We start from the raw sequence: 12,099 nt of genomic DNA, 5'->3' as shown, positions 1-12,099 counted from the left end.
AAGCCACGAGGATGCTCTCTCTACACAGAGATTTGCCCATTCTGGACACTCATCGAAATGGAATCATATAAGAGCCACGCAGAAGTGTTGATTTTAAAAGCTTTATTAATAAAAAGACTTCCATTTTAAAAATAAAGACTGCTAGAGGATGTATTTCAGCCGAATAGGAGATGAATGAAGAGCCTGGAGCCAGGGCTCTCAGTCCGTACTAAATCTATTTAACCACAGAATAAAAACAGGAACGTGGGCATTATACTTACAGTGCAAAATGCAAATAGTGTAACTCAAACAAAAGTGGCAGGCAGGGTATGAGAAAGTGGCGACAGTGTACGTATACTGATTTTTGCATGTTTTAGAACCACAGGCCAAAAGTTGTCATTTGAAACTGAAAAACCAAGTAAAAGAGCTATAAGCAATATTTAAAGGCATAAAGGTTAAGAAGAAATAATCAACTAAAATGAGTCAGTGATTGAGAAATATACTCGGTTCATCATTTCTCATGTTTGGATGAATAAAGACTATCTAAAAAAATAAAAGGATTAAGTATGGCATAGAAAGTTACAAAGGCAGCCATTACAACAAAAATACGGAAGCGTACATCAAAACAAGAGAAGCAAAGCAAACACAGGCCACACATAGTGAAAGAGAAGTAAAAGAAGCAATAAAAACAGAAAGCATTTAGTATGTAATACAGCAACACTAAGAACAAGCCTATTTATTACACCCACTATGAAAATGGGCTAAATCCGTCCATTAAAAGAAAGCCTGTCGGACTGGACCACAAAGCAAAAACCAACCACCCTATTTCATAACTTCCAAGAAGCCTCTTTCTTCACATTTCAGCAGGTACAATATTGACATGATTTATAATTGCTATCAGCCAGCCGAAGGTCATGCCGTTGCAGGGAGTGTCCACCCACGTGCAAACGTGGTCCTAGTGCTTCCCACTGTCCTCTCTTCCCAGCAGAACGGAGCACTGCTGGGACTCCAGGAGGGGGGGTCCCCGCCATCACCCTGGCTCAGTCCCCAAACACAAAGTACAAAGCTAGCTCACCTGCAGTCAGGCACCACAACTGAGCAACAGAGCATGCGCTGAAAGAATGACAACAATCAAGGGCTTTACAGGAAAAAGGATAGGGAAGATTCCCAAGCAGATAAAGCTGTGCCAGGTTCTGTGATGCCAACTAAAGGCAGAGCTGCAAAACCAAGAAGAGATGAGACGAAGTCCAAGGCCCTGAGGGGTGAGTGTGACAGTTCACTCACTACAGGACTTAACGCATGAAGTTCAACTACTTTCACAAGAAGAACACTGTTAAATGACCCTCCATTTCTTCTTTGTGCCTTGTCAAAAGTGTCCTTCAAAAAGCTTTACTGCTTGTTTATCAACCTTCTCTTGACAAAAGATCGACTGAGATCTTGTGCCTATTTCTCTCTCTTCTAAATCTCATCATAATCATTCAACTGTACCGCTTTACATTTAACATTCAACACAGGGTTTTTATTTTTTTGTTCTAATTAGACCATATTTTTAAAGTCTTAGTTTAGTTTCAATTGTACAACACAGCGGTTAGACAACCAAGTACTTGACTAAGTGTTCCCCCTGATATTTCCAGAACCCACCTAGCACAGGACATAGTTATGACATCACTGACTGTATTCCCTGCTGTGCTTTCCATCCCTGCAACTATTCTGTAACTGCCACGACCAATCTAGAACCTCTTAATCCCTTCACCTCTCTCACCAATGGTCCAACACCTGTGCCCTCTGGCAACCAGCAGTCAGACACAAGGTTTTTTCAGTCTGGTAGCAAGAACATGAGACCACGAAGAGCTAAGGATTACTCAGTGCTCCCTCCTTATTTGTACTTAATACACAAACCCCAGAGGGAAAAAAAATTCATTCTGCTGCATGGCTCAGCATGATTCACAAATTGCAGGCTAGCATTTTGAAATGTCATTTTTATTGATCTCCATTTGATATTTCATTTGCCTTTCCTGGAGTAGACAAATTATGTTTATTTCCCTAATAGCAGACTTTGAAAATCTGAGTTTAAATGAGAGCTGAAAAGAAACATAACCAAATGAAATATCAACTAAATAAAACTATCTGAATGCACATTAATTAATGTTGATTCCAGCATTAAAATATATCTTCCCTAAGACGTCAGAGGTCACAGTAAAGGGGCCAGCATACTGCATAATAGAATAACATTTCAGAGCATAACCGGCAGCTAAAAACTACAAGGAAAGTCAAATCTCAGGCACAAAATGTGAATCTGTCAACTGAGCACAGGAACTATAAAGGATGGTCCAAAGAGTGAGATTAGAAAAACAAGTATCAAGTCCTATTCTGTGGCACCCGGAAGTCTGAGCAGCACTTCCAGTTCTGTAATCAGAATCAAGTAACAAATCAATTTATCATGCTACCGATCATCATTCATTCTAACCATTACGAAAATAAGTTAGTCAATGAAAAGCTATTGTTACGCCACAATAACAGAGGAAAAGTTTGCTTTCTAGGATAGGTATCATGTTGAAATGCATTTTACTACTTTCAAATATAGTAGTTCTTTAATAAGATACAGTAACTTACAAATGAGTTGCATAAAGTTAAATTAGAAAGCAATTACAATCTCAAGTAATGGTACAGCATCCTTAGGCCCACTTACATGCAAGAATGAACTGCTAGTCTAAAGTTAAAGACACACTAACAACAGGTAACCAACAACAGAGAATAGATGATGTATTAAGTGTTTGATTTTAAAAACCAAAATTTTAAATTTTTAGAGGAATGCTGATTTCAAATATTTTACACCACAGAAAACACATAAGAAAGCATCAGAGCATCAATTACAGAGTGATGCAGTGAAATCAAAGACGTTGTATTTCAGAAAGCTCACACTTCTACTCATCCTCCAAAACCTATTCAAATACCACTCCCTTAAACTGGACCGATCAGCTCTGGCACAAGTAAGGTGTAGCTCTTCTGACTTTCCAGAGCACTTAGTCTTTTTCTATGAATACATCGACATTCTTCATTGCACTGTATTATTTTTTACTATATCTCAACCTCACTACTAGCATTTTAAGTTCTTCTTGAGCACTCAACAAAGAATGAATATAGCTCTGGTCAGTCAGCTCAGTGGATAGAGTGTGGCCCAGTGTGCAGAAGTCCCATGTTCAATCCCTAGTCCGGGCACACATGAGAAGCAAACATCTGCTTCTCTTTCTCCCCTATCCCCCTTCTCTCTCTTTCCCCCTCTCATAGCCAGTGACTTGACTGGTTCGAGCACTGGCACCAGGCACCAAGTAGAGCTTGGTTGGTCAGAGTATCAGCCCCAGGTGCTGAGAAGAGCTGGGAGTATCAGCCCCAGGTGCTGAGAAGAGCTGGGTTGGTCAGAGGGTCAGCCTCAGGCACTGAGGATAGCTTGGTTGATTTGAGTATCGTCCCCAGACAGGGATTGCCGGGTGAATCCCAGACAGGGCGCATGCAGGAGTCTGTCTCTCTATCTCCCCTCCTCTCACTTTAAAAAAAGAAGAAAAAGAAATGAATGGATAGATGGATGGATGGGTGGGTGGGTGGGTGGGTGGATGGATGGATGGTGGAATGGGCAACAAAATCCAAGGTTATGGGTCATGATGACTTATAATTTTAAAAATTATTTTAAGATATGCTCTCAAGAGCCTGACCAGGCGGTGGCGCAGTGGATTGAGCATCGGACTGGGATGCCAAGGACCCAGGTTCGAGACCCCAAGGTTGCCAGCTTGAGCGCAGGCTCATCTGGTTTGAGCAAAAGCTCACCAGCTTGGACCCAAGGTCGCTGGTTCGAGCAAGGGGTTACTCGGTCTGCTGAAGGCCTGCAGACAAGGCACATATGAGAAAGCAATCAATGAACAACTAAGGTGTCGCAACGAAAAACTGATGATTGATGCTTCTCATCTCTCTTCGTTCCTGTCTGTCTGTCCCTATCTATCCCTCTTACTGACTCTCTCTGTATCTGTAAAAAAAAAAAAAAAAAAAAAGATATGCTCTCAAGAATCAGCACTAGATAACAGATAAAATTATGGCTCCCAAGTCTTACTGAATCTAAACTTTTTTTTCTCTTTTAAATAATTCCAAGTCTATAAGGTAAAAAGCCTTTATAAGCAGCCCAAACAACCTTTTGAAAATTCTTTAATACTTCATATTTTGGCCAGTGTTTTTGTATGCTAATAAGCATGAAATATAAACTTCAAAAATTCTTAAATATCCAAAAAATCATACTCTGGCAATATAAAGATAAGAACAGTGTTTTAGCTCCAAACTAAAGTTTTATTATGCAAGAACACAAAAGCACCTAAATTTTCTTGAATTTAATTCAAGAGTTTAATTGAATTACCAATATCCTTACATAATAACATAAGCAACATGCTTATCAGATAAAAGTGGTAAGGCGGAGTACAAAACTATGTACATGTTATGATTACAACCTTGTAAGACAAACCCTGGCCCAGGAAAAAAGGCTGGAGGCAATGTAACAAAATGACAAAGGTGACGGGTGCAAAGGGAGAAACCATAAGCAATGTCTGCTTTCTGCATCGTAGATACTCTATTTTATCTCATTATGATAATCTCATTATGATATATCTCGACATACCTCCTTATGTTTATCTCCTTATAGCTCTTTAAATTAAATCACTACACATTATATATATATTTTCTAATTTTTATTTATTGGTTTTAGTGAGAGAGGAAAAGGGGGAGAGAGAGAGAGAGAGAGAGAGAGAGAGAGAGAGACAGGAACATCAATCTGTTCCTGTATGTGCTCTGACCAGGGATCAAACCAGCAACCTCTGTGATTCAGGACGCTGCTCTAACCAACCAAGCTATCCAGCCAGGGATACACATCATATATTAATTACCATCTGCTTTTTTGTTTTGTTTTGTTTGTTTGTTTGTTTTTTGTATTTTTCTGAAGTTGGAAACGGGGAAGCAGTCAGACAGACTCCAGCATGCGCCCGACCGGGATCCACCCAGCATGCCCACCAGGGGGCGATGCTCTGCCTCTCTGGGGTGTTGCTCTGTTGCAACCAGAGCCATTCTAGTGCCTGAGGCAGAGGCCATAGAGCCATCCCCAGCATCAGGGCCAACTTTGCTCCAATGGAGCCTCAGCTGTAAGAGGAGAAGAGAGAGACAGAGAGGAAGGAGAGGGGGAGGGGTGGAGAAACAGATGGGTGCTTCTCCTGTGTGCCCTGGCCAGAAATCGAACCCGGGACTCCTGCACGCCAGGCTGACACTCTACCACTGAGCCAACTGGCCAGGGCCAACCATCTGCTTTTAAGTTTAAAAATGCCATGTTAGAATCAGAGAGGCATAAATGAGTCACTGCTTATTCTAGTATTATGTAGTTACTTAACTTCTCCAAGCCTCAATTTTCTCATCCCAGTAAAACAACTCAGCAGGATTAAACAACATCTCATGCAAAACATCTAGCTTAATGCCCAACTCACAGTAATGCTCAATTTATATTACTTCCCCTTTCAACATTTTTCGTTATCAATTGAATTCCTATAAATTAAGTAGGCATCACTGATTAAGTACTTTGGTTAAGAGACAAACCATTTATCTTAAGAAAAGCCTCCTCCATCAAAGGACTTTGAAATCTACTAAGAAGCTTAGGAAGACATTTTTAATAGATCCCAGTAATCCTTTCCACTTAACCTGGATAAGACCTCAGAATCCGTCAAAACACAGCAGCCCAGGTCGCCACAGGAGTGGCCATGAGCCTATACCTATCTGTCATCAGCAAGTCAGAACAAGGGACTCTTAAGAAGCTTCTCCCAGTACACAGAGCACAAGGCCTATGACACAGGAGCGGGATGAATTACTTTCACAGGTTTGCCAGATAGTCAAATCTATGACTCAATTCTAGTTCACCCAATAAATCATGTTAACAGTGCAGATATTCAAAAACAGGTGTTGGCCCTGGCCGGTTGGCTCAACGGTAGAGCGTCGGCCTGGCGTGCGGGGGACCCAGGTTCGATTCCCGGCCAGGGCACATAGGAGAGCGCCCATTTGCTTCTCCACCCCGCACCCCCCCTTCCTCTCTGTCTCTCTCTTCCCCTCCTGCAGCCAAGGCTCCATTGGAGCAAAGATGGCCCAGGCGCTGGGGATGGCTCCTTGGCCTCTGCCCCAGGCGCTAGAGTGGCTCTGGTCGCAGCAGAGCAATGCCTCAGAGGGGCAGAGCATCGCCCCCTGGTGGGCAGAGCGTCGCCCCTGGTGGGCGTGCCGGGTGGATCCCGATCGGGCGCATGCGGGAGTCTGTCTGACTGTCTCTCCCCGTTTCCAGCTTCAGAAAAATACAAAACAAAACAAAAAACAGGTGTTTACTGCTTAAAAGAAAAAATTGGTTCATTTTAATATTTTTTAAAAAATTTACAGGAAATCTTCATGGTTTTGTATTTAGCAATGAATTATTTGCTATGATACCTAATGCACAAGCAACAAAAGAAAAATTTGATAAACTGGACTTTATCAAAGTTAAAAACTTTGTGTATCAAAGGACATCATCAAGAAAGTGAAAAAACAATATAAAGAATGGAAGAAAACAGTCACAAATCATCTGATAAGAGTGAACATATAAACACACCAAGAACATATAAAGAACTCCTGTAATTCAATAACCAAAAGAAAACCCTATCAATAAGAGAAATGAACAGACATTTCTCCAAAGATAAGCAAATGGCAAAAACACATGAAGAAATGATCAACATGAGTACAGGGAAATAAAAAATTAAAACCAAATACCACTTCACAATTGTTGGGATGGCAAGAATGATAATAATAATAAAACAGAAAATATCGTATTTTTCACTTCATAAGACGCACCTGACCATAAGACACACGTAGGGTTTTAAGGAGGAAAATAAGAAAAAAAATATTCTGAACCAAATGGTGTGTTAAAATATTTAATAAAATACTGTATTTTTTTCTCCATAAGATGCACGAGCATTTTTCCCTCCACTTTGGGAGGGAAAGAGTGTGTCTTATGGAGCAAAAAATACGGTAAATGTTGACAAAGACGTGGAGAAATAAGAACCCTCATATACTGCTGGTGGGAATGTAAAATGGGGCAGCAACTGTGGAAAATAGTATGGAGGTTTCTCCAAAAACTAAAACTAGGCCTGACCAGGCGGTGGCGCAGTGGATAGAGTATTGGACTGGGATGTGGAGGACCCAGGTTCGAGACCCCAATGTTGCCAGCTTGAGTGCGGGCTCACCTGGTTTCAGCAAAAAGCTCACCAGCTTGGACCCAAGGTTACTGGCTCGAGCAAGGGGTTACTCGGTCTGCTGTAAGCCTGCGGTCAAGGCACATATGAGAAAGCAATCAATGAACAACTAAGGTGCCACAACAAAAAACTAATGATTGGTGCCTCTCATCTCTCTCCATTCCTGTCTGTCGGTCCCTGTCTATCCCTCCCTCTGACTCTCTCTCTGTCTCTGAAAAAAAGGCCCTGGCCGGTTGGCTCAGCAGTAGAGCGTCGGCCTGGCGTGCGGGGGACCCAGGTTCGATTCCTGGCCAGGGCACACAGGAGAAGCGCCCATTTGCTTCTCCACCCCCCCCTTCCTCTCTGTCTCTCTCTTTCCCTCCCGCAGCCAAGGCTCCATTGGAGCAAAGATGGCCCGGGCGCTGGGGATGGCTCCTTGGCCTCTGCCCCAGGCGCTAGATGGCTCTGGTCGCGGCAGAGCAGCGCCCGGAGGGGCAGAGCATCGCCCCCTGGTGGGCAGAGCGTCACCCCTGGTGGGCGTGCAGGGTGGATCCCGGTCGGGCGCATGCAGGAGTCTGTCTGACTGTCTCTCCCTGTTTCCAGCTTCAGAAAAATACAAAAAAAAAAAAAAAACACAACTAAAAATAGTACTACCATATGAGCCAGTAACTCTGCTCCAAGGTATATATGCAACCAAACTGAAAACAGGGACTCAGATAGTTACACCGATATGTACTGCAGCACTATTCACAATAATTAAATATATGGAAACACCCAAGTCTCCACTGATGGATGAATAAACAAAACAAAATGTGGTATATACATACAATGGGATAATATGATTCAGCTATAAAAAGGCTGGGCTTGACCTGTGCCTTGGATAAAGCGCAGTGGATAAAGCGTCGACCTGGAACACTGAGGTCGCCGGTTCAAAACCCTGCACTTGTCTGGTCAAGGCACATGTGGGAGTTGATGCTTCCTGCTCCTCACCCCTTTCTCTTTTTCTCTCTCTCATTCTTATTCTCTCTCCTCTTTAAAATAAATAATTTTTTTAAATAAAGGCTGAAATTCTAACACATGATACAACATGGACGAACCTTGAAAATATTACACTAGGTGAAATAAGTCAAATATGAAAAAACAAATATTGATCATTTCATTCATCTAAGATACCCAGAATAGTGAAATTCATGGAGACAAATAGTCTCCAAGATTAGAGGTTACCAGGGACTTGGGGGAGGTAAAATGGGAGTTATTGCTTAATAGTGACAGTTTCTGTTTGGGGTGATAGTTTTAGAAATAGTGGTGATGGATGCACAAGATTGTGAATGTAATTAATGCTACTGAATTGGCAAGTTTTATGCACATGTGTGTGTATACTTATCACAATAAAATTAATTAATTAATTAAACTTAAAAGGCACAGGTAAAACAAAACAGGAAAATTAAAAATGACAACACATCAGTACCTTTCCACACACTCCGTTCGGGATAGTGGAGGCTGACATCTTCGGTTATGAGCTTCTCGGGCAGCAAGTCTAGCTCCTGACAACTGAGAATACAAAATCCACTTAATATACCATCAAACTTGCTACTACACTAAAGAAACCAATATCACATTCTGACATGGAGAAGCCAGAAATTCAGGCAGCTCAAAGTTGTAACCAAGCATTCATTTCGGAGGGGTGGGGTGGGGAGACCAAAATGTTACACTGGAAAAATTCTAGAGTAGTTTGAAGCAGTATCCAACCAACATAATAAAGTACTGAGATTAACTCACATGTGGTAATTAAAAGGTCTGCAGAAGCATAATATACAAGACTGTTTTCTAATAAGCCTAACAAAACTGTTAATATCCTAGACAAAACTTTCAGAAGCTTGGGGTGGAGTCCAAGAGGATACCCAGCTCATAACTATCTAAGTGCCTTCATTAGTCATCCAACAGCTGTATAAAGAATGTTCAATGCAAATGTTCTTTAAAAAGTGTTTTTCTAAAACATTTTCTGGAATGATCATGACCTATATTCTTTAGGGAGAAATCTGTATTTGTTCTGTATTTGTAAACGCAATACTAACACCTCAGAAGGTCTTACTGGGAACTAAGTCTTTGAGATAGTAGTTTTTAAGACATCAGTGATCAAAGTTCAAAGTATGAACTCCAGTTTAACAAAAACATGGTATACTCATCTTTTACAAGATTTATCTCACACATTCTCAAAAATGTCACATATATCAAAAATAAAAAATATATATAAAAAAAGTTAATATACCTTTTCATCTTCCCATTGAAAAAAATTACAATCTTTTCTATCTCTACAGGCTGAGCAGGCATAAAATCTCCGTGTTTCTTCTTTCCCTTGGCTCACTTTTACAAACAAAAGTGTGGGTCCTAGTTCCGGAGCAGGAAAAAAAAACAAAAAAAAAACCGTGTCAAACAATAGTCATCTACATCAAGTTCCGAGTTTTCAGCACCCTTAAATAAAACTTGTTTTAATTTTATGCACGATTTGTCACAACTAAATCCACTACTTTGTTTTAATAATGTACTTAAGAAATAATTTTTGCAAACCGGTCCTCTCCAGAAATGAAATGCTATTGTTAGCAGAGCTGCTGTCTACATGATGAATGACCTGGGTCCCGAGGCTAAAACAAGGCAAGCGTCCAGAGCGCTGAGCGCTTTGCCACCTGCGTCCGCTCGGTTACCCTTTCCGTGGAGATCCGAGCCTTTAGAGCCGGACACACCCTCTCTCCGCAAGTTAGAGGAAAACGGGGTCTGGTTGCTAGGGAGAAATTCATTCCACCATTCTCCCTAACATTTCTTTCTTTCTTTTTTTACTTTTACTGGACGGACAGCAAATCAACAAATGGAATCCTCCAAATACTTGACAATGGGAATTACTCAACACGCATGCTCTTTGCCTAGCCTCTACCTCTCTTCTTCTTCCCTAAAAAAATAAAAATTAAAAATGTATGTAAATGGCCGTGGAGCCCAATGGGGACTTTTTGTGACGATTTCTTAATTACGTTGAAGACCACAAGTTCCCGCGGAAGGAGCGTTTTCTAGGCATCACACACGTTTCCAGGGAGAGAGGCTGGTAAGGACCCGGGAGCCCCAGCAGCCCCTAGAAACTCGGCGGAAGCTCGCCCCTAGGCTGAGCCCACACAGGGACCCACCGTGAGGGCACAGAGGGGCGGGGGTGGCGGCATCGGGGACAAGCACCACCTCCGCTCCCGAGCGCCCCTGGCTGCCCGCGCTCCCCTCTGCCTCCACCGCTCCAAGCCGGTCTCTGAGCGTCGCCATCTTCCCGCCGCCGTCCCGAAAGCCTCAGCCAAAAAAAAAAAAAAAGAGGCTGAGAAAGAGCGCCGCCACCACCCGCTGAGACTCGCAGCGCCCCCGCACGCCTGGGAGGACCTGCGACCGCGGGGCAAGGCCATTCCCTGAAATGCAGTCGCCGCCAGTCCTTGGCTGCCCCTGAGAAGTCCTTGATACGGAAGGGTACGACTCACAGGCAACTTGCTGGACCTGTGCAATAAGCTTACCTATTTCCTGCTGCACCCTTTAGCACCTATAAATACCCTCCTTTCATAAGAATACAGTCAGGAGACGAGATAACACTTTGGAGCAAAGCTTTGGTCGGATTTAAGTCCAAAAGGCAGCATCATCACCAACAGCAGTTGACAAGAGAGAGCTGAAAGCCTCCGCGCTTCATGAAACCACCTCTTTTCAAGGTTGGTGGCACACTGTCATCTCCTACCTCTGAACAGTGTTTACACTTACACGTTATAGTTCCATATCCATCGGCATTTATTTATTGTAAGGAAATAAAAATATCCCTATCTGCATCTGACATGATTGGCTGCATAGAAAATCCCAAGGAATCTACGAAAATAACTCTAGTTTAAACTGAGTTTAACAAGGTTGCAGGATACCAGATAAACATACAAAATTTATTGTGCTTCTATATACTAGCAAAAATCACTTGGAAGCACCAAAATTAAAAACAGAATACCACTTATAACGACTCATTTATTTATGAAGTATTTAGGCTTCACCTAAATCTAACAAAATAGGCACACAGGACTTGTATCAATCTATCCAAATTAAGACATAGCTGTAGATGAAATAAATCTCCTTATAGTATTTAAAGAATCGATGGACCTTGTACATATTTAAACTCACACATTCACTGCTATGTTATATTAATTTAGAAATATTGCTCTTTTCCAAGCACATTTCATGCAGTGGTTTCACTCAACTCCTTGACCTGCACCTGAGCACCTGGTCTTTGGCGTAACAATTCAAGTTGTCCAGCACAAGTTATTGGCATGTCTAAATCTTTAGGATAGAGAACTTTCTGGACTCATGTCTAATGATACCTTTTTAAAAAGATTTTATTTTTTTATTTTGAGAGAGAGGAAGGAGAAAGAGAGAAAGGAGAGGTGGAGAAGCAGGCAGCATCAGCTCATAGTAGTTGCTTCTTGTATGTGCCTTGTACAGGCATGCCCAGGTTTCAAACCAGTGACCTCAGCATTAGAAGTCAATGCTCTACCCACTGTGCAAACACAGGTCAGGCTTTTCTAATGATACTTTGTGTGTGTGTGTGTGTGTGTGTGTGTGTGTGTGTGTGGCAGAGAGAGAGAGAGAGAGAGAGAGAGAGAGAGAGATAGGGACAGACAGACAGGAAGATGAGAAACATCAATTCTTCGCTGGGGTTCCTTAGTTGTTCATTGATTGATTTCTCATATGTACCTTGATGGGGGGGGCTACAGCAGACTGAGTGACCCCTTGCTCGAGCCAGCGACCTTGGGCTCAAGCTGGTGAGCCTTGCTCAAACCAGATGAGCTCACACTCA

At 42.1% G+C, this 12,099-nt stretch overlaps 1 protein-coding gene across 2 annotated transcripts in view; it reads right to left on the bottom strand.

Annotated features, from left to right (window-relative positions):
• Positions 1–10,567, bottom strand: part of ZCCHC4 (zinc finger CCHC-type containing 4) — a 42,271-nt gene extending 31,704 nt beyond the window's left edge. For both annotated transcript variants that reach the window (XM_066385723.1, XM_066385725.1), the window contains exons 1-3: positions 10,421–10,567; positions 9,517–9,635; positions 8,716–8,798 (exon numbers count right to left, since the gene is read on the bottom strand). In XM_066385723.1, the coding sequence (XP_066241820.1) occupies positions 8,716–8,798; positions 9,517–9,635; positions 10,421–10,547 (329 nt within the window). In that variant the 5' untranslated portion in view covers positions 10,548–10,567. The remainder of the gene's footprint in view (positions 1–8,715; positions 8,799–9,516; positions 9,636–10,420) is intronic.
• Between the last annotated feature and the right edge of the window lie 1,532 nt (positions 10,568–12,099).

Source organism: Saccopteryx leptura, chromosome 5 (genome assembly GCF_036850995.1).
Source record: "Saccopteryx leptura isolate mSacLep1 chromosome 5, mSacLep1_pri_phased_curated, whole genome shotgun sequence".
NCBI lineage: Eukaryota > Metazoa > Chordata > Mammalia > Chiroptera > Emballonuridae > Saccopteryx > Saccopteryx leptura.
This window is presented reverse-complemented; position numbering and strand designations above follow the sequence as displayed.